The sequence below is a fragment of the Molothrus aeneus genome, chromosome 12 (assembly GCF_037042795.1).
Source record: "Molothrus aeneus isolate 106 chromosome 12, BPBGC_Maene_1.0, whole genome shotgun sequence".
NCBI classification, from domain to species: domain Eukaryota; kingdom Metazoa; phylum Chordata; class Aves; order Passeriformes; family Icteridae; genus Molothrus; species Molothrus aeneus.
This window is the reverse complement of record NC_089657.1, coordinates 11,468,308-11,491,570: the sequence shown is the minus strand read 5'-3', so window position 1 is coordinate 11,491,570 and position 23,263 is coordinate 11,468,308. Positions and strand designations below refer to the sequence as shown.

The 23,263-nt window shown below is 37.5% G+C and overlaps 1 protein-coding gene across 2 annotated transcripts in view; it reads right to left on the bottom strand.

Annotated features, from left to right (window-relative positions):
* Window positions 1-23,263, bottom strand: part of EEFSEC (eukaryotic elongation factor, selenocysteine-tRNA specific) — a 124,464-nt gene that overhangs the window by 90,178 nt on the left and 11,023 nt on the right. For both annotated transcript variants that reach the window (XM_066558278.1, XM_066558279.1), the window contains exon 2: window positions 526-733. In XM_066558278.1, coding sequence (XP_066414375.1) covers window positions 526-733 — 208 coding nt within the window. The remainder of the gene's footprint in view (window positions 1-525; window positions 734-23,263) is intronic.

Here is a 23,263-nt window from a genome sequence, read left to right as displayed (position 1 = left end):
AAAGCTGTGAAGAAACTCCACATGCCCAAGATACAACAGGACAGGCACTTTGCAATCACACCCAGATCAGCAGTGCTTTCAAAGCACCATCAAGCAGACTGCAGATGCCAAAACTGAATTTTGGTTCTCTCTCCTCTGTACTCTGAATCCTATTCCTTAGATTCTTCAACTCAAAATGTGACCCGACAGTTATGTCCCCTTATATCCCTGAGCAAAGCAAAGATGTGCTGCAATCACATCCAACAGTTCTTCACCTGGATATTCTGGCTTTGTATTATCTTATCCAAACTCCAAGCAGCTCTTTAAATCTAAAAGCTTAATTACAGGAAAATATTTCTCTACACATGATACTTGCAGAGGTGAATTTGGAATTGCACCTGAGTTTCTGTAAATATTTTTACTCTCTTCTCATCATTCTTGCTGGATGTGCCAACATGTTTAGAAGCACATTGGAAGAGAAATGTTGGTATTTTTGCCAAAACAAATTTTGTGACAAGTTATCTGCTGGTATTACTGTTCACTTACTTGGTATTTTCCAAGGTCTTCTGCATTTTCTTAGTCATCTTCTCAATGGCACTCTGTCTCTTCCCCTCTGGAAGGAGATCTATTTTGTTCAGGACTACCACCATCTTCTGGCAGGCAATTTGCCCAATTACCAAGCACTCTGCTGACTGTGTCTGCATCCCCTTTGTCACATCTATCACAAGCATCATTAAATCGATAATCTGGGCACCTGGAGGAGAACTCACAGTCAGTATTGCCACAGCATAAAAAGATTAAGGATCATTTTCTCAAATAGTTTCCATTTAAAATTGTCAACATATGTACAAATGCCCAGAAAGACAAACAAAACACAAGTCAAAGTAAGCACTGAATTCCACAGCTCTTTTGAAATTAAGACCTTGGGAATTTAAGCTATTATAGGCTATCATTGAGTATAAGAATGAGGGAAGAATGTGATAGTTCAAGTCTAAGGCTGTTATCACTGCATTAAAAAAAATACTAAGAAAATTAAGCTTGTAGCAACATAGGCATGACATTTGCCTCAATTAAAAATTATAATATAAGCAGCCAAGCAAGAATCTAACACAGCCAAAGAAACACACAGCAACACTGCAGGGAGATGCACACTCAGAGCAACCCCAACAAGAGCCAGCCAGGTACCCCATAAAAATATCCACAAGCCTCAGTCCCTACCTGCTTCCCACCATTTTTCTTTCCAAGCCCAAAATTTCATAAAAGTGAAAACCATGATCACCACCACAGACAGGTTTATCCCAAGTCTAAAGAAATTCTTGAATCTCTCAATGTTAGGAAGAGGCAATTTAAAAGTGTATTGCCATTCACTCCCAATTCAGATCCACATAACTTGAACAAGTAATTTAAAACACAGAAACAGATCTGATTCCTAGATCTCTTCGTGGAAAGGATCCTAAATTTTAGGCTGACATCACCTATAACACTTATAGATTATTTTTATTTTTCCAAGTATTGTTGTCATGAACCCTTAATCTTTTGATTGAAGCAACCTGAATTTCATGGATTTAAATTAGTTTCCAAGGAAGCATTTGATGAACATTGGGCCTTCCACTAATTACATTCAGAATTTTCTTGTTTCATATGAGGTAACTGAAATGTTCTGAATACTAAAACAGAAAAGTGCAACAGACTCAAGTGTTGAGAAAGTTTAAACATAAAATTAAAAATAATAAAGCTGAAGTACCAGAAAGTCATATTCCAAAAAAAGTACATTTTGAAAGATGATAAAAGCTAGAAATCATGTAAAATTCCAGTTCTTAAGTACTTTTAATATTGGCCTTAAGATCAGAAGAACAAGAAATCAATACAACTGTTCCTTGTTCCTCCAAGCTGTCCAGCCTTTCCCTTGCCTTTCTTTGCTTTTAAGGCTTTTACAATGGTTATGACAACAGCTCCCCTTGTTCCCAGTTCCCATGAACCCAGGATAGGAAATCATTCCGAGGTTGAAGTGCATGGGTGAATGAGTGGGTGGGAGCTACAAGAAAAAAAAAAAATTATGGCTACAAATAACCATTTCAACCTACCAGACCTTTCATCTTGTAAAAATGAATGTTAAGACCTTCAGAGCACTAGTTGGATAATTATGGTATTTCCAGTGCTCCTGCAGAATTTTCACCCATCATTTCAAATATCTCTCCCCGACAAACCAAAGATGGGCTTCATATCCTCAAAAGTAGTTTGCATTTTTATTGTTTTGGGAATTGTAGTGATTTAGAGCTTGCTTAAATTTCAACACAAACATCATCAAGAATGTACAAAAGGCTCAGACTTTATACACCATCCAAGTGCAGACTTAAAGGTCAGAAACCAAGGGAAACAAACAGCATAAAAATAGTTTGAGTGGGAGAAAGCACTTAACAATCAGAATGGACCCAGTTTTGTGAATGCATACAGCAGGGCTGTTTTAAACCTGATACACAGATTTTTTATTACACTGTTCTACACAGCTGATATCCTCAAAAGGAATGGGAATAAATAATAGAAACCAAATCATCAAGTCCAATTCTTTATTAATACTATAAAATGGACATTCTGGTGACACAACAATGCTGCAGCTTGAGCCTTACCAAACATGACTGTGACTACTAAAGCACAGTGATCCTCACGCTCCAGAACTAACCAAAGCCACCAGATCCAAACCTGGCCTTGAAAAGGGCAGCTGAGAAGATGCATTATGTACAGTGTGGTATCTTTCCCTCCAAAAGAACACAAAATCTGCACTGAACTGTAATATGTAGTTTCAGTAAAAGGAGTCACTTTACCTTCAAACTCCAAATCAACTGCTTCAAATTCATTTGCTATACAGCAAATGGCTGCAATTGCTGTATTTATGAATCTATTAGCAACACTTTAAAAGAGCCATAAAAATCACCAACCCAGTTGCTAGAAGGTTGAGAATGTCTGCCTTGTGGCATTGCCTCATCTTCACAGAAGATGCACAAAGAGAAATAACTACATTCCACAGAAAAATTCCAGAAACACCAGAAGATGTACCATGACACTCCAGACAAAAAAATCAAGTCAAGGAGAGCAGCAGCACACACAAGTTCACAAACACTGTCAGCATAATTATTATGCCTCCTCCAAAGCCCCAGGGGACTGACCGGCCACAGCTCCTAAGAGATGGCACAAGAGGGGACAGAAGGCACAGCAGGCACACAGCAGGGTGGGAAGCTGCTGCCCTTCACAGGATCATGGAGCCAAGGCAAAGACCAGGACAGCACTGACAGAAACACCCAAACTGCCCTCTCACTGAGGCATGAGGATGTTTTGTAAGGTTTTGTATGTGTTTACTCGTGCACATCAAGGCAGGAGTGCTCAGGTTTACAGGACCCTTGAGTTACAAGGTGAAAAAATAATGCTAAAACTTGGTTCCTCAACTTTCCTTTCTGAGCTGTTTAATAAACCATCTTTGACAATTCACCTTCTTCTCAATCCCCCATCTTCTCCTACATAGTTTTACATTTTGTTTTATTCTAGAACCCATTTCTTTCATTGCCCATCAGCCATGCATAAAGTTCATTAAGTACCTAAACAAAATCATCAAGAGAAGTGTACTAGGATTCACCAATGTCACATTTCAAATCAGGAAAGTTGGCAAGATGACAAAACTGTAACCTTCTCCCATGGAACACCTCATGCAATGCATTTTCTTCTCATAACATATAAATGGTAATAGCAGACTTAGAAAATGTTTAATTTCAAATTTACTACTTAAATAATCTCTAGTAAAGAATCAGTTTACTATCGTATCAGAGTTCAGTCAACAAAAGGAACAGTATTTCTGAATCATTTTCTGCAGCAGAGTAAGATTTCACAAGTAACAGTGAAGCAAGGATGTACTACATCAGTACTCTCATGAATACAACCTGACTTGGAAAGATTTTTCAATTGGGACATAAAAATAATGCAGGTATACTATGTGGAGACTCAAAAACAATAACAAGAGTTAAAGAAAGTGAAAATATTACTCACACCTGCACTATCTGATAACAAAATGTCAGCCATGAGGTCTTGCACAAAATGGAACAGAAGAACTGAAAGAAGTCATAGGACAAAAAAAAAAAGGCACTCCTCAAAAAAAGAGACAGAATATGAGCCGACACAGTTAAAAATAGTAATAGGGAAGAGATTATGAATTATTTGAATATTCCTCAAACCTTCAGAATAAGAAAATGGCTTGAAATTACTTTGAACAAAGCAGAGACCCGTGCAAAGGACAGGTCTGCATCCAAGGAAGCACAGCAATCAAAACCATTTTATCTGCACTGAAGCAGGTCACATAGAATCAATGAAAAAGTTAAACTAAGATACTCAAATTATTTCTTCTACGGAGAAAACAGGGGTGTAACCTTTTATTTACCACTTCATCTATGAAAGACACGTTCAAGAACATTGAAAAGATAAATCCTGACATGTGATTTCTCACTTTGCTTGGAAATGAAAGATCAATTATTGGAGTACCCTTTGTGTGATGACACACAGCTCAGATGAAGCCTTGCAAAAAGCAAATGAAATAAACAAGTTGTCATCAGAAAACACAAGGGGGTGGAGAAAGATGGGCATTATACTTCCAAGATAAGCAACTAAACCACAGAAAAAATAAAGTAGATAGTCTGAGTGAAGAAAAACAAACAAGGAAGATAAAACATGAAGTGAGAGATTCTGGATGACAGCCAGATACAGGAAAAACACAAGACCAGCAGCACAGCATCACAAAGACTGCAAGTGCCAGCTAAACCTGGAGGCAGCAGCACTCATTTGTATCACAAAAGTGACAGGGAACACAAAACTCAGAAAATAAGAAAAATACCTTCAGAGGCAAGATAAAGAAAAGGTCCAGCTACTGCTTTGAACACACAACCCATGCTAGCTCCTGAATTTTGAAGAGTATCTGATTATATAAAGTCATCAAGGAAGTAATTTATTACTCTTTCCTCAGGAGATGAGTTGAATCACAGATGTCAGAGATTATGACATATTTCCAAAGAGCAGAAGGAAGCAACTCAAGCTTCCCTGAAGTGCACTTGCAACATCATTCCTAGCTAGCTCTCACTCTTGGATCCTGAAAGAACTCACCAGCTGCTGCCTGAGTACACTGAAAAAGAATAGAATGCATTTTAAAAGTATGTATTGATCAACTTTTAGTCTTTTGGAGAAAATTCACTGCATTCTCTGTATTTGCATTATTTAGTTTAATGTATCTTCAAACCATTGCCGAAATAGGAAACAAAGCCTGCCCAGAGTTCCAGGCAATAAGGCTGCAGACCTTCATCCCCTCCATCAAATTCACTCCTCATAAATGTGTTTAGTGTCACACACAATTAGTAAAATCCAGCTCTTATATCAGTTTCACAGGGAAACACCATGGGAGTAGCCAAGATATCAGATGCATTTTGGAAAACAGTAAAGAACTGTAATTGCCATGTTTTATTCTGGAGCAGAACATTCCATATTAAATAAAAAACCTCCTTCAAGCTCAACCACAGAGGCTGTTGCAGTTCTGCATGTACATGAACTCAAACCACCTTCATTTGTGCAGCCTGCTGCATGCTTATAAATTTTATACCTGAACTCCCAGACTGAGCTGTGTCCCTACAGCAAAACATAATATTAACACTAATTTAGAAAAAAAAAAGACATTATTAGATCTAGGAAGACAAACAAACAAACACCTCAGCCTCATGTATTAATTTATCAGTTCCAAGAATGCATTACTATTTTATTATACATGCACTAAGCCCACTTTCAGAACCATCTAGTTACAATCTCCAAGCACTAAATTAGCTACCAATTTCTTACTGAAAAGCTCACCCAAAAGGCATTTTCAATAAATAAGCAGAATCTCAATTGGCTTGTCTTTACCAAATGCAGATCAAGAATATGAGAGCATTTTAAGCCGTATTATTTTGGCAAGCATAACTAAAGTATTCCATTATATTCCCAATAATACATCAATATAAAGCTGACTTTGCTTCAAAAGGTGAAACCTGGTGAGTGGAGGGAAGAAGAGGGGTCCCTGTGTGAACAAAGGGGACGTTTTGCATGTCACACATGGAACATAGGCACAGATTCTGAGTGGTGCCTTCTTTAAGCTACTGTGTCCTGTCCTGTTTGTGGTAATCTTTTTAGCTGACTTTGCACAAACAGTACAACTCTTGTTCACAGGCAGCAAAAGGAAGCAGAAAATGGAATTTGAAATGTAAAAATAAAATAATTGTGGGCCATGGGCTATAATTAGATTTCATGCTTTACAAGGAAATGAAAGAGGACTTCCTTAAACATACTTTTTTTTTTTTAAATATGCTTTTTACCATGTTAGGATTTCCTCTAGTGTAGAAGAGAAAATAGGATTGTAGAAAATGTACCGTTCTCAAGTATCATTGCTACTCAAGGGCAAAGCTCTGTTTTAATGTGCACTTCCCATTCTGGGGAAGAGGAAATTCTTCAATTAATAAACCGGGTGGACTGAGGCGAGTTTTTAAGGTTTAATCAATTTCATCTGCACACAGGATAAAAAGACCAACTATTCTACCATTTTTACCTCCGCTATTCCACTTCCAAAAAAAAAGAAGAAAAAAATTAAATCAATGTTTTATTTTAAATTCTTTGAGGTTAGTATCTCCTGTCTCAGGAAATATTGTCTATATCATGCAGAGTATCCAACTTCCCCTTTCACAGCCCCCTCCCCCCACTTTTTTTTGTGTTAAGAAACTTTATTCAGAAACAACTAAATTATTCCCTGTTTTCATATACAGTTGCACCCTGGGAGATGTTACAAGTCACACAGGATTTTGCTAGTTACCTTAGGGGAGGCACTGTGATGAATAAGGAAGATGTTTTACAGGATATGGAATCCCCCAAAATTCAAACAGAAATAGGAGGTGTGATGTAGGGAGAGGCATGCACTCAACTGGGGAACATGAATTACACATGAAGAAACCTTCTGTAAAGCAATGCAAATCGTGGATCAAAACTGACAGAACTCCTGTTAGGAAACACTTTGAAAAGAGAAGGAACTCATGGAGCTCAAGCATCCCACCATCACTTCCAAAGCAGCTCAGAGCACAAACAGGGAGCTGTGCAGCTTCAAACTCCAGAGCATTTGTAACATCAGATAGAAAGCATCACCCACAACATTTCTGAATGTACAGTAAAGCTTAAAATTAGAAGCATTAGGTCATTGCATGAATTCTCTTCAGATGAAAACCAGCCACTCTGGTTGGTCTGTAACTGAGAGCTAGAAAGGGAAAGCAGTGTGGCCATAAGGGCATCCATAATTGGAAGAAGTCCATTTCTTGTATGCCAAATAACAGATCTATTACAGTTATTTATTTGTAAGCATGAGTCCAACTCAACTACAAGTAGTAGGTGATAACTTTTTATAAGAAATAAAAGGGTTCTTTTGAAAGAATGTCACACAAAAATCCCCTTGAATATACTTCATACTTCATCTGGAGAAGAAACAGTGTGCCATATTGTTCTGAAGAGCATAAAGGATAATGCCTCTACCACCTTCTTTGTCAAGTCATCCAAGGATCTGTCTTGTTTGACTAAGTTCTAACTACATGTCAGAAACAAGTCTGTGCTCTTCAAAGGGAGGAAATGCCTGTAATGATTAGAGTATGTCAATAAGCTTGATCAGCCATGCTGAAGTAGCACAAACAAAGCTGATAAAGCCTCTGTGAAGGTCATGCTAAGAAAGACTGAGGAGGATATTCCAATAATTTTTACATGCTGGTCTAGCCATTGCAATATTGTACACAGGACTAAGGTTCTATGAAATGGATGAGTTATTGAGAAAAAAAAAATCACAAATAAACCTTAAAGTGAAAACACTCTCAAAAAACAAAGAACAACACAGGAAGAAAGGTTATCAAGGGATCCTTTGCAAGGATTTACAGAATGTAAAAAAAGTCCCCTGTTGTCTTCAGCCTCTTCAGAGGAAAACCAAGCCTGAGAAATGTCTGAATACTTTGGTAGTTTCCACCATTTATGGAAAAGAGACTATTCTTAAACAAGACAAATACAGGATGCCATTATTGCAATCTAAATTCACTGGTTAAACACACATTAAAATTCCATGTAGTATTGTAAAAAATATGCAAAATTACAGAGAAACCTTTCTCCAAAGACTGCCAAATAGAAATTCACTACTAAAGAGAGATTGCTATGAACCTTTTTAATTTAGGTAACACATTAATTTGCTATTCTTGTCCTCCCCTCTCCCCAGCACAAACAGAACCTCAGTACACCTGGCCTCCTCCCAGCCTGAGCATAAGCTAGAGCAGCACAATAATGGCCACTGCTAAGGACACATCCTTCCACAGCCAAGGAAAGGCCACAACTAATATCCTTCGCTTCCACTGAGAAGACAAAACATGCAAGGGCAAAAGGCAATTTTACCCATGTGGTTTCAAGCCAGGGCAGTCACACACTTCACGTTGTTATTGTGCTGATCTACATCACTACCTGCAGTGATCTAGAAGTGATCTAGAAGCAGCTGTCAGTGAAAAGGCTCTGGCACCTGGTCATGGAGGCTGCAGCTCCATGAGCTGGGAAGTTCCTGCTCCCAGTTACCTTTCCCAACACTCCCACAGCTTATGGAGGGTCTGATGAGAGGCAAAGTTGATGCTCAGACCAGTCAGCTCAACCCAGGCACAGCAGAGAGCTCTCCCTGAGCCTGGCAAGGTGACCCAGCAGCACTCCAGGGAGAGCCAGAGCTGGCACAAGCAGGACCAGCCAAGAGCTGCAAAGGTAACAAGGGAAGGAGCAAAGCAAATCTCCTGATTCTGGGGACAAGATGCTGCTGCAGGCCAAGGGGCTCACTGAACAGCAGCCTGAGGAACTACAGAGAAACTTAAAGCTGAATAAAAAGTCCACAGATTGTTAGAAAGAATAGAAAGAAACTGAAGTACATGTGTATATACACAAAACTAGTGCAATTACTTCAGAAAATGGTGAAAAGATACAGTCATTATATGCTGTTCAATGCAAAATTGCTTTAAGTTTAGAAGCAGCAAAGAAAGGTAAAGAATTAGACTTTGCCTATATACAATATAATATTGAAATAAAATACTGCATTTTGATCTGGTCACTTTCTGGAAAAGGAATCTTAAAGATAAAGTAGCTTCAAGAAGGAAACAAGACAAATGCAGTTAGGTGCTTCACAAAGAAAAATCCATGTTAACAGCACACAGTGACAAAAGCAAATGAAGTTGAGTGAAAAAACGGAAATAAAACACCTCTAATAAAAGAGCACAATCAATTATATTATTTTAAGCAGCACAACAATTCAAATTCAGTGCTGCTAAATACAATTTGTCTTTAGACAAATAAAAATACAGCTTTGATATTTACACCATTAAGATTTTAAAGCTGCATCCAGCTAGATGAAGCTTCATTTTTTAATAAAACACTTATGATTTTATCCTGTGTAAGAGGTATTAAGATGAAACTTAAAGAAAGGTATACTTTAATCCATCATTGACTTGTTTGTCCCTCAAAACCAATCATTTCTACTATTTCCAAAGAAAATGTAGCAAACCAGATGAGTGACTGCTATGGTCTGGCATTTAAATTCCTGTTCTTTAAATAAATATTTGTCAAAAACCAGAAAATCACCCCAAATGGAAATCCTATAGACAATGAGGGGAGAGGAAAGCAAACAATCCTTGCCTTGTAACACGAAATGCCATGTAATACATAGCATGTGTAAAAATGGAGGTAAAGCACCATAGGAGAGAAGACGTCATCCTGCTTCCATATGTACAAAAATCCTGTTCTGTAATAATACCTATCACTAGATCTGAATTTCTATATTGACAGGGCACAAACTAGACAGAGTCCAAAATAGACCTCTACTTATTTTAATGCTGAAAACATAAACTATGGTACAGTTGAAAAAAATCTTACATATCTTGGAAGAGCAACAATCATTCTGAGTAGACACAGATGACTGCTACAAAAAAAGGTAGCATTTGCTGAATTACTCAACACCATGGTATTTCAGCTGCATTAATTTCTTTCTTGGCTTGAAGTCAAAAGTGCATAAATTGTGAATTAGTTAGCAAACATTAACTTTTTAAAGTGTCATTCATATATATGTATATGCAAATACAGACACCAGCAAAAGCTGAGAATTTAAATATTTAGGATACTGCACAAAACTACAGTTTTAGCATTTTAGACTGAATGTCATTATACAGCTCATCAGCCATGGAGTACAATCTGTGGCATATAGTAAGGAAAACTATTATTTCATAGACTTGAAAGCAAAAGAAAGCATAGAAGAAACCAACTAGGTTATTACTATCCAAGTAACAAACTTGGTTTGTCCAGGGGTTTTGGTGGGATTTTGTTTGTCTGGTTTTTGCACCATCTGCCTATATTACACCTAGCAGAAAAAAGTTCAGTTTCGTATTTTGGAATTCAGGCTAGAAAACATTTCAGGGTATTTCAATATTTCTAAATTCCCAAATGTCATACAAAAATGGCACCTGTAATTCCACCAATTCATATCAAACCCAAACTTGGAGATTGGCAATGAAGTGGCCTGGTCCTTTTTCCTGGAGTTGTTTAGCTCATAAAATAAGGTTTCTCAAACAATGTGACACTAAGTTGTGTAAGAAATCAACACTTTATGTTCATGCTTCAGGACAAAAGATGCAAAGTAAGAAAAATGGAAAATGGCTAGTTGCAAAACCCTGCTTTGACCTCCTCAGATGATATTGTGTGCTCAGGGTTCTAGTAAGCTTTCCTAGTGCCTAATGAGTGATTAGTTCAAGTTTCAGACTTGTTACTCAGAGGCATTTTGTTTTGGTATCAAGGCCATGTGTACCTTTGCACAGCTCTGAAGAGTTAAATGTGAGGTAACATTACACTTGGGCCTTATATAGTGACCATAAATGGTCCCTGATGGTCCATAAAGTCTTGACTGTAAACACTGAAAAGCAAACAGGTCAGAGGACCAAGAAGAAAAAAAATTACCCTTTTTATAGTCTTGACCCATATCGGCTTTACATTTGCTCTCTACAAGATCTCCTGCCAAGTTTCAAGAAAAAAAATAACTACATTTGCATGTGATAATGTTAAATATGTTGCAAAAAATAGAACTACAAGTATGACCATTCTGTCCTTTGCATCTTTCAAAGATTACAGCAGAGACCATCTTTGAAGCCTTTGAAGTTATTTCCAAGACCTGAAAGAGAAAACAGTAGCTTAGCAGTATAAAAAGAGTCAAACATCTGGAAGAACTGCAAAGGCACTGAACTTGCACCAATAAGGACATGAGCCCATCTCCAGTTCTGACTGACTTCCACATGTCTGGAGTCCTCTGCTCCATCTCTAACGACTCAGTTCACACCACACAGAAACACACTATTCCCAGCTTCAAGAATTTTGCACCTGAGGTTTCTCCACTAACTGGAGTGTGGAGACAAATATTGAGTGAAAGCCTCTGTGGTACCTAGAACCATGGAAATTCCTGCTGCCACCTTGATACTACCGGATGCTCAGGCCAGAGCTGACAGCAGCCTATACCAGTATGCCTTCCACTATGAATGAAAAGTCATGCAAAACCAGTTTTATACTGGAAAGAGAAAAGCAGTACAAAAATTAGTGGAATAACTTGATCTATTTTCCAAGACTGCTTCAGGGAGAGAAGCCCATAAACAGCCACAAGTGCACACATTTTCCCTCAAAGGTGCAAGCTCTTTCAGTAACTGAACGCCTGTGTTAGTTTTTCAGACAATTTAACACTTTGATTTCCAAGAACAGTTCAACTGAAATATTTCCCAACCAATGTGTTCATATTTCTGCCCATATTTGAATCTACTATTACATACAAGTCCAGTATTGGAGTCAGAGTGGGAGCAAAACCAGACTCATGAACAGTAATTATGAAGTTTCTATAAATTCTGGTCTCTATCAGTACTACTTCACACTCAGCTCTTCAACTTTTCAAGTTAACCTCATTTGTACAAGATGGTATCTTTCCATTAGCATATCTAGGATTCAATCCCACCCACGCCCACATGTTTTAACACAAAGAGAACCAGCACATCTCAGAAATCCTTACAGAAGCGACTCACAACTTTAGTACTTGATTATCTCAGGATGAAAAGAATGTGCTATGCTTAATGACCCAACTAGTTGGTTTTTTGCTTCCCAGAGGACAGGGGAACTGTTACTACAGTGCATCTATTGCCTCCCTCAGGGTGCTTTGGAGAATTACTGCATTATAAACATCATAGAATTTCTTTAAGCATATTTTTATCAGTTTAATATTAGATGACAAGGAGAGGTTTTTGCTATCTTTTGTGTTAACTTCTTCAAGCCCTGCCTAGCCAAAGGATATCTCACTGTAAATTCTTGCTCACTCTTCTGCCTTATCTTTGAAAGATCAGTCTAAAGAAAAGTTCCATGCAGCAGTCACTGGAGATAAGGACCATCACACAGGTAGACAGACCTGAATATACATTTAGATATCCAACTCCAAACTTCCAAAACCTATAAACAGCAGTTTGCATGCAGTTGAAAACAGGTACAGATATGAAAGTTGTACCTGAGAGATACTGCTGAACCACCTTGAAATTCTTGACTCCAATTAACTTTTCTCTACTTAAATTCAATGTTTTAGGCCAACTACTCTGAAAAATCATGGAATGCACTGGAGTCCCCAAGAAACACATCAATTATCACCTTGATCACAGAGATTTGCTACAGGATTCTCTTCTCTCCACCCCTCTGTCAATTCAAGGACACTAATCTTACAGTGCACCTGCAGCTTTAGATAGCTCAACCACCACTAGTAAGAAATTGATTTAAAACCTTGTACAGAACAAGAGTATATTTCTACAAGACTACCAAAAATAAATTTTCTTAAACAATTCTGTCACCAAGTCCAAAAGTAAAACTCAAACTCACCAGATTCTAAATCATTCTTCTACCAAAAAACCCCAGTATTCTATACAAGGCTGAAAAACAAAGTCTGTGATTCTGCTCTTAAGTCATTACAAGCCCTAAGCTACATTGTCTTTGAAATAAAGTAAGCAAAAGTCTTGCACCCTGCATTAAGGAGCTTCTTTTGTATTAAAATCCAGTCCTATTACGTTTTTGCAACACTGCATGTAACACACTGTCCTAACAAAAGAGTTATGGTAGACTATGGGAAGATATTCCTGCACAGCTCTCAGATGTGCTTCATCTGAAAATGTGAAATAAGATTTTTTTTTTTAATTAACAGTTTACATTTTCCTTTTTTTTTCTTCTCCTCCGTCCTCAAAAAAACAACAAAAAACCAACCAAACAAAAAAATTAAAGTTTGCTAGGGGCAATGAAAAATGCATTCTTTAATTTTCTGTTCACCCTCCACAATACTGAAATAACATCAGTCAGGGTTATAAACATCTGTAATTGCCAGGGGAATGTACAATACATTCAGAAACTCCAGGCCCACATATCCTGTAGCTCTGCACTTCACAAACAAAAGGTTGGGGAAAGAAAGAGGGGGTGGGGTATAGGGAATAAAGGCTTAAAGATTAAAGTCACAGGCAGAGACAGACGGCTCCGTTTTTTAATAACTGAAAACACTAGTTGTGCCTGAATGTGCTCATTGTTTTATGGCAGGGGGGAGAGTCTATGCATGCTGGACTGGCTGGCGACAGAACTGCCTTTGCATCAAAAATAAGATTTGCAAAAAAAAAAAAAAAGAAAAAAAAAAAAGAAAAATGTCACCAAACCCACGCCCTCATTTCCCCTCTTGCAATGGTTAATGATGCTTTTAGGTAGCAGTCAACAAATTATCCCACCTTACCTTTACTTAAATTGGGGATAACTTCATGGCTGGAAGTATTACCTGAGGGAAACAGTGTAAGACAGGGCTGCAGAGATGGCTGAAGGTTTGATGCTGTGAAGGAACCCAGACTATGAACAAGAACAGTTGTACATAACAAACAGGCACAGCTAGGGAACAACAAGCTTACAAATCAATTTCTGATAGGTTCTTCACACAATAAAAGCAGTGCTGCAAGGCTGAATTATGGTATAAGCAGATTTTTATATGGTTTCAAGAAGTTTATCTGTCATGAAGAAGTTCTTAAGCCCTTAGTTTTTAAAAGCATCAGCTATACTTTTAGTGAATGGAAAGTTTCACTTGTTGGGTTCACTTCAGTCAGTAAAAAATGCTATTGCCTTAAAATATTGCACTAGAGCATAAAAAAATTGAAAGTGTTTCTTTTATTCTTTAAAGTAATTTTACTCTCAAAAATTTAGGAGTAAAAGCACTTGCACACTACACGGCTACTCAGTATTCATAATTACAAATGTGTATTATTTTTAAATTCCATAATATTAATTTTTCTATTCCAAATAATCTAATACTTCTCATGGTCCATTTCACTGGAAATATTTTTGTGAGTTAGATCCCACCAGGGCCTAGGAACCCATCTTAAGGTCAATGCAATGAGGTCAGTTCCACTGCTGGGTACCAATGGACTACAGGTAAGCAAGTAGCCTCAACAAACATATGTAAATAAAAAAATATTAAAGAATTCTTTCACTTTTATTCTAATCTAGCCTCAGGTATTACCATAAGAGAGCTTTTGTTTTACTGTATTTTTTTTTTTACCTGCCAACTTGGTTTAAATATAGACAGAAAGGAGATAATTCAGTAAGACAACAGGCTCTTTCATCTAAAACCATGAAACTCCCAGACATAACTTCTTGGGGAAACCTAAAATAAGGAGCAGGGAGCCACACAACAGGAGTCAATGAAAAGTAGTCTCCTGCCCCAAGCAAGCATGCTGTGCCGGGAGGAATCAGTGGCCACAATACACAGCTCCTCATCCAAAAATGTCAGACCTGGAATGCTCCAGCTATCATCCCCTCTTTGTTGATGCAACACTTTTGCATCATCAGCCACTGGACATCTTGTTGAGATTAAAAATATTGTGGAGAGTTACTGTCTGTTCAGCAAGGAAAAAAAAAGACAAGAGCCCATGTCAGAAAGGGAGGGGAAAGGAAAAGCCGAAACATGAGCTCATAAGCCCGATGTGGAGAATAAAGACAGGCTTTGTTTTACCTCATTCATACCAAGTACAAACAAGAAACTCATCACTGTTTTGAGTTTGAACTGCAAAATTTGTTTTGTAGGCAGCACTGCCCATTTTTTTCCTCACGTAACTCAACTATCCATCTCTCTCAAAAGTAGCTCCGGTGATGCTCCAATCATGTATTTAAGTCTAGATGAAACCTGTCTAGTAACAAACTCTCATTCTGCCCACACTTCCATTTTGACACTTCAGAAGCACCTACAAAGGCATTCTTACATAGTAAAGACCAGCCTTGGTTATATCATTGACGTTGCCCTGATGTCCTTGTGCACTCAAACAAAGTAACTAAAATTAAAATATAGGAATATTTAAAAGAAAATAAAAATCCTTTGGAAGACACACTGGCTATCTAACCACACTAAGAATTAGGCAACACTTATTAAACTGGAGATACTTCTTTGGGCAAGCAGCATTAATTTTTTTTAAACTTTCAAATGCAGAATTCAGTTCAAAAATACAACACAATGTTTAAAAGGTACAGTCTTTAGAAGATTGGAGGTAAAAAAAAAAACCCACTAGAAAAAACGTCTGTCCTCTGACAAACACTACCCACCAGTGCTGTCCCTAAAAGAGCTCAAGGGCAATACCAAAAGGCAGCACGGGAAAGCAGAGTCTGGGTTCTACTTTCGTGCTCCTAGGAAAAGGCGAGGAGGGTGGTAATTTACCGTGTACAACCAAATTGGACATGAAAGTTTCAAAGCAGCCAATTAAAGCTAACATTATGGAATGGAGCTGAGGTCCGAGTGGAACACGTTAGACACGCATTCCACACAGCGGCTCCAGAGCCCGCCTGCGAGGCGGGTACCAAACAAAGTACAAAGGGTCAAGAAGCTCCTCTCAAAGAGAGCCCCAGCTTTGAGCAGGAGTCAGGAGAGCCTGCCCAAAACAACCAAACGTGGTGCACAGCTGCAAAGTGACAGCAAGGCTGCAAAGCCAATCATTGCCTGCATCAACAGAATGCTATGGAGAGAGTTTGAAAATGCGTCAATCAAGCAAGGGCAAATCTCACCACAGCTGAGAACCAAATGGAGGGGGGATAACAAGGAACAAAGAAGAACACCCCTAAAACCAGCAGCAACAAACATTCCTGTATCAGAGAAAATCTCTTACATGTAACACTTTCATACACTCAACTACAGTGCGCCCTCCAAGTGATTTTTGTTTTCTTCCAACTACAGCTTTGCTTCTCTTAAGCAGGTCAATGTAGAATGGGTAGAAGAGTTACTAATACCTAGTGAGAAGTTGGAAGACAACTACCTCAAGTTACCAGGACTATGTTACATTTTGCCTTAGAGTCTTCTGTACACTGGAGCACGGTGAACCCCAATTTTGATGCAAGTTTCTGGACTTCTGTGACAGTAATGCAGAAAACTGTCATGTTGGTACTTCAGCTGCAGAACATAACCAAATGGAAATAAGAGAGAACAATTCGGTTATTTCTTCTTATATTTCAACATACAACTCCACACACATGCAAACTGGGAAATTAATTCAATGTCACAATAAAAAATTCTGTGAGACTTCTACAGCACTACTACTCTCCAAACCTTCACCATCTCCAAACACCAACAAGAATTATAATCTTTACCAGAACAGTAGCTGGATCAAGGATGATCCATGTCAATAAGTAGGTTGTTCTCAAGAAATAAGATCCATGTCAAAAAAGTTGTCAAATAAGCTCCATGTCAAAAAAGTAGGTTGTTCTCAAGAAAGACACCCTGCAAACAATCTCAGTTTTTATGTCAAGCTTTATTTCAAGCACCCACATTACTACACAGCCATAGCAGTGCAGCATGCAGAAAGAAATCTCAAACAAATCAGTCCTAATCACATTGCAGATGCCAGTTCAGAGAAACAAAATACTTTCATTCTCTGCATTGTACACAGATAATTAGAGCCAAAGTAAACAAGCAGTACTTTGGAAAACAATTTTTCTGGACAAATTATAGGCAGCAGTCAGTTACCCTGACTTGCTACCATGGTAAATATTAGGTGCTTTGCTAACTTGCAAATTTCAGCGGAAGGGTAGCTGAAGAGTTAATGATGCCATTACATTGTTCTGGCTAAGGTTTTAAGACTCTATACTGAACTACCAAGGGAAGTTTTTATATGCAAAAATCACCACAAACTTATCACTTGAAAACCACAGTCAAAGCAGTGATCTATTAGTTTATTCTCAGTTTACTTTAACAGAATTTTCCATGTTTGTATAAAAAGGCTATACTTTTGTTTGTCTTAAAAGATAAATTGGATTCACCACTCAAATTTCATTCAAGATTTATTTTGTATTTAGTTGTCTGGCCTTCAGCCCATGGCAGACCATCAGGCCCTGCCCGACAATTCACTACCTAATCCTGACAATAGCAATCATTTTGCATAATTTGTTATTCCACTTAGTCACATCACATTGTGCTAGAGACTCTTCTTCAACAGGCCATTATCAAGCACAGGGTACTATTTCATACCTCCTGCCAGGCCAGCACAAGGGCTTCTGACAGTGTATTTATTTTTATTTAAATTTTTGCTGACTAGGATTGCAGAAGATACACACCTCATTTTGAAGCAGTCTCAAGGGGTCAACAGCCATGTAAATTTCACATCCCAGTACTTCAGGACAAAAACTATATCATGTGGATATGCTATCTAAACTGGCAACACCACAAAGCACTCCAGAAATTGCAGGGTGTATGGCATTTGTGTTTCACATTATTACATTCTCTATATAATTAATAAAAGTCCACTAAAATATAAAAGGTGAAGCTCACCGTAAGGGAAGAAAGCCATGCAAAGTTTAATTACTAAATAAAACCAGGCACAATACTTGTCAAGACTAGAATTTATACTGTGTTAAGAGGGGCTGGAATTTAATGATCTATAACTGCAGCAAGATAAGAGACAGTAGCAATGCCTGAGTAAATGTTGCCCATAGGACTAAGTAGAGGCAAGGTGAAAAATCTAAGTTGTCATGATTTATAGCCAGATGACTTCTTTAAAAAAAATTACATCAGAGCAAGTTCCATAAGGATATTCCAAATTTCACTGGTGGAATATTAGTTTAAAAATAAATACGTTAAATGTTTTGAATTATATCGTTTATTATTTAACATTAGATATTCATGTGAATGAACTTTTCCAGCCAAAGAGCAAAATACAGACCTGGTCTGACTTCATTCTGGTTTGGACATGAATCCTGCAGTCTCCCTTACTTAGTTCATTCCTACAAGGACTTGATGCATTCAGAACACCCAGCTGGGCACTGAACTGATACTTCTACAGAGCTGCAAATATGCATGGCACCTCACAGATAAAAAAAAAGCAAAGCCCTAGGTTTACAAAGCTCATAGACTAAATTTAGACCCTTGCTCCCTAAAATAACAGAAGTATTTTAATCTCTGACACAACCACGTTGTTTTATTGTTTCAAGTTTTACACTTAGAATAGCACAGATCTTTGTGAGGTGAACATACAGAAACCATCAACATAAAAAATCAGGCCCTTTATCTCTAAAACTCCTCATAAATATAGGAAAAGAGTTTTCAATTATGTATTTTGAAGAATTTCCAAAAGTGAAGTTGTTCAACACAACCCTACACAGAAATTTCTGAAGACAGCTCAACAGCTCAAACACTATATAAACCAGAACATGATTATCTAATCATAGATATTTCAGTATAATTCACAGCAAGTCCTTCCAGCATTTTCTCCAGGATGAGCGAACAACTGAATAAAATACAAATGTTGGCACAAAGGAACAAGCATTTTACAAGCAGTAGTAGCAGTTTCTGTAAGCTGAGTTTGTGAGCAGTAACACCTGTGGGATAAGCAAAACATCACTCAAGCTCAAAACCTTCAACAAGAACAGAACTGTGACAAAGGAGGATCTTCATGAGCTAAGTACAGCAGGTCATCCCACACTCACCCTCCTGTTTCATTTAATCATTGAAAACCACGTTTTTTTCTCGCAAATCAAAATTTAAATTTTCAAGTTAAAACAAAGGCTGACAGCATCCCCAGGGTAGTGGGAAGAAAGCCTACAGAAAACAAAGTCTGCTCAGAATACACATTGCTCTGCCAGGCTCATGTGACCAGCTCCCAGGAATGCTGGCACTGCTCAAGTTATTCACTCAAAATAAGCAACGAACAAGAATCCTGGATAAACAACAAAACAACATGGAGTGCAGGGCGCTAATGCTGCTACTCCAAAGCTGTAATAGTAGATTTTCATTTAACTGCACATTGCAAGAGAACACAGTCCCAGCAAAAATTCAAAGAGCAGCAAGTGCAGGCACTGAGCCATCACTCTCTAGCTTGGCTGGGGCTCTGGAAAAGAAGCACCCAGAAGTGCAATGAAGTCATCTGCCCTTGCTAATCTAATCTCTGTGACTAAGAGAAGAAATTCCAAAGCATGAATACAAAACAGGATCAAAAGTATATCAAGTATACAAAGAATATTTAAAGATGACATACTTCAGTCCTTCACAAAACCCCTTCCTAGATGCTCTTGCCTTGTACGAGCCTTTTTTATATTTTTAATTATTGCTTTTCACATTTTGTTAGGTCTCCTTTGCCATTCATATCTTGTAGACTCAGAGAGCACAATGGTTTCTAAATTGAACTTCCTGACAGCAAGAACGAGAATTACAGAACAAGGGATGGAAAAATCAGAATGAGAATTTCATTTCAAATGAACTTAAGTAAATATACTTGTTATCTAACCACTTTGGCCTTTGCATCAGACGATGGAGACAACTGCTGTTGGAGAAGCCTATAATAATAATAACGGAAGCAAAATACAATGGAACTTTATTAAGTATATTCTTACTGACAATTTACTGTAGACTTAAATTAAATTTTGTTAGAGGATTTCCTTAAAGTACTTCCAATAAATTATTTTCATTAATTATATTTAAAATGTCATAGTTAATTTGCTTTTGAGGAAAAGATTATCTTGCCATTCTGTAAAAATATAACATTGAAATAAAGCACATAAAGAGGAAAAAAGGTATGTAGGTACATAAAATGAAATTGTCTAATGACTGGTGTACATAGAAGAAAAAAATCAAATAACCATAGAAATGGATATTTAATTTTTTTCCTCCCTCAATGAAGTAATAAAAGCATCTGTTTATATGCTTTTTACTTCCAGTGTCCTGTTAAAAGCAGGGTACTCCTTGGGCCTGGAGAGAGACTTGAGACACCACAAGAGTTTAGGAAAAGAGTTTTTAAAACACTTTTCTCATCTGTAGTCACCACGTTTTAAACCTACCTAATGTTTTCTGTTACTCAGAAAAACAAGAATTCAATGTACAATGAGAAGATTTGCCTCTCTCCAGGACCTAGATTCTGTTGGTCCATGGAAAATTGAATCTCAAAGTACACAAGTTTTAGGAAGGGCTTTACCAGCAAAATGAAAGCTGTGAAGTTTTCAGTCCCAAGAGAGCAGCATCAATCTCCTCCCTGTGCAGCAGCACTGGGCAGGCAGAGAAGCCTATTTCCCTGCAGCTGTGTGAATAAACTGAACTCTGGCTTGGATACTGCTAAATCTGAAAGCAAAGCCATCAGACTTTAAAACAGGGAACCAGAAAACATGAAACAACCAGAGGTGAAGCAACCTGGGTTATCAGCAACCCAACGCCTCCTGCCACAAACCACTGTAACTCTCAGTCCAACTCAAATTTAAGTGAGAGTTGGACTCACTTAAATTTAAGGCGGTGCTTGCTTAAATTTAAGCCCAGTTGTGATACACAACAAACAAGAGCAGTTTTTAAAAGTATCAGGATCCTCTTCTTCTGCCTCTTATTCATACAGGCAAGATCACCATGTAAACATCAAGAAATTGTTTTTTAATCCCATTTCACATTGTCCCTCCTCTTTTCCTTCTTCCTTGACACCCCTTTAGGTAAATACTACAGAGATATATAAATACTACTAAATGCTACAGAGCTTACTTATTCCCCTGCAGCTAAAAGAGGCACACTATGAACCACTGATGTTCTGCAGACAAAGCCTATGGAGATGGACTTCAGAAAGGAATTCTAAAAGTCCAAAGTGGTGGGAAAAAGAAAACCACAGCAACAAAAACCAAAACAAAAAAACAACCACGCCTCATTTTTTCCTTTTTTTTTTCCCCCTAAAAATCCAGTAAGATTATCATTTAAAATTTTGCCAAGGCTGTAAATGCCTCTCTACTGCTTTCTTTCAGGTCTTACATGGCAAGAAAAAAAAAATCTGCTGAAACTGCTCAGCATCAGCCAAATTCAATAAACCAACACTAACTGTAAATGCATCACTAAGGTAAATGAATGCATAATTGAAGAGTACTAACCACTCCTTAATGAAATGCTGAAATCACCAAGAAAGAACACAGCATTGGTGATTAAAGCTCAATTTTTTTGGGTGCTCAGAGCTAACAGAAACTGAAAGACAGAATACAACTCATGCATTTAAAGTATTTTACAATGATCGTTACCACTTAGAAGAAAAACATACATTCCAAAATGTATTTAATTTTGAAAAACTGGCTTGATATTTTGCTGACCTACTACAAAATCACAATTGCCACCCATAAACTATGCAAAAGCATTCCGTATTTCCATCACAACTTAACCACACAACTCTACTCTTATGCTAAGTTCTAATAAACAGTTTCTGGCAGCTGAGTTCACCTTGGCTGCTTTTACTATATCTATACAATGCTTCTGACCCAAAAATTAATTTGTTATTGTTAGAGAACATCAGACTCCACTTTAGCTTCCTCTTAGCAGAAACAGATTTTTCATTCACAGAACTTATTTATTCTATTTCTGAACAAACAGTGCATAAAGAGGAAGTGGAACAAAATCACAAATCTTTTACATAAAGCTTCTAAATAGAAAAACAACATCCCCAAAATGGGGGCATTTTAATGATTTCATTGTGTCATCCTGAAAATCTTCAGCATCCAATAACAACAGTTAATACAGGTGCACTTGAGATGCTACAAAATGGTTAGCTCTCCAACAGAAAGGGAAACTATTATAGGCTACTAAAATAAGTATTAGACAGCTTCACCTCAAACATCCTTGTACTTATTTTCTCCCAACTGTTTATACAAGAGCTCGTAAGTTATTGCAAAAAAATTTAATACAGTACACAAGCCTTGAAAGGATACTGTCAACTAATTTATATTTCACATTAGTAATTTCTAGTTTTACCTAGGATTGACTCAATCGTATGCAAGAACATAACAAGAAATTCCATAAACCTGACATCACTTTCTATGTGATGTATTCTCTTCCTAGCTCCACTCCACCATTTTCCTAATGAGTCAAAAATAAATATCTTTACAATGCAAAGGAAAAAGAAACAAGTACAGTGACCAAAATAACTTTCATCCAGTGCATCAGTTTGACAGCAAGTCTTAAAAAACCCAGCATTCTTTTACATAGTAAGTTTAGGACTCCCTGGTTTCTTGGTGCAAGGTAAGTAAAGAAACAGCTAAATTTATCTTCACTTTGATTTGTTTGGCTTTAAATTACAACAAAGAAAACATTCAGGCACATTAAGCGGGGCTGGGCATTAGTAGAATAACCAACTATATTATACAGTATATATTATACTGTATATAAAGTTAAAAAGAAATAAAAAGGCACATTTAGGGACATACAATGAAAGAACTCCCAAATACCTGCCTCCACATAATTTGTTAGCCAACACAGCTCAGTAATGAAAACACCTCAAACAAACTTTCTGTAAAGACTGAATTTTCAGTCACTTGTTTTGGTTTTCTGGTGGGTTTTTTTTGGTTGTTTTTTTTTTTTTTTTTTTTAATAGAATTTAGCTTCAATTCAAACTCTTTTGTTCCCTTAACCAGAAAAGTTATTTTCTCTGCACAAGTTTGGTACAGTGCAATTTAACCAAATACACTTTTTTTTTATACTTTCCCTAAAAGCACTATGCAGCACCACACTCAGGTGAATCTGTTCCCACAAGAGACTTCAGTTCAACACCAGTTTTAGACAGAAAAAGCCACCATTGCTGGATATGGAAATACACACCAGAGAGAGTGAATGGGGAGCTCAACTACAAGCACATGGGCACCACAACTTCATCACAGCACTTGAAATAATGGG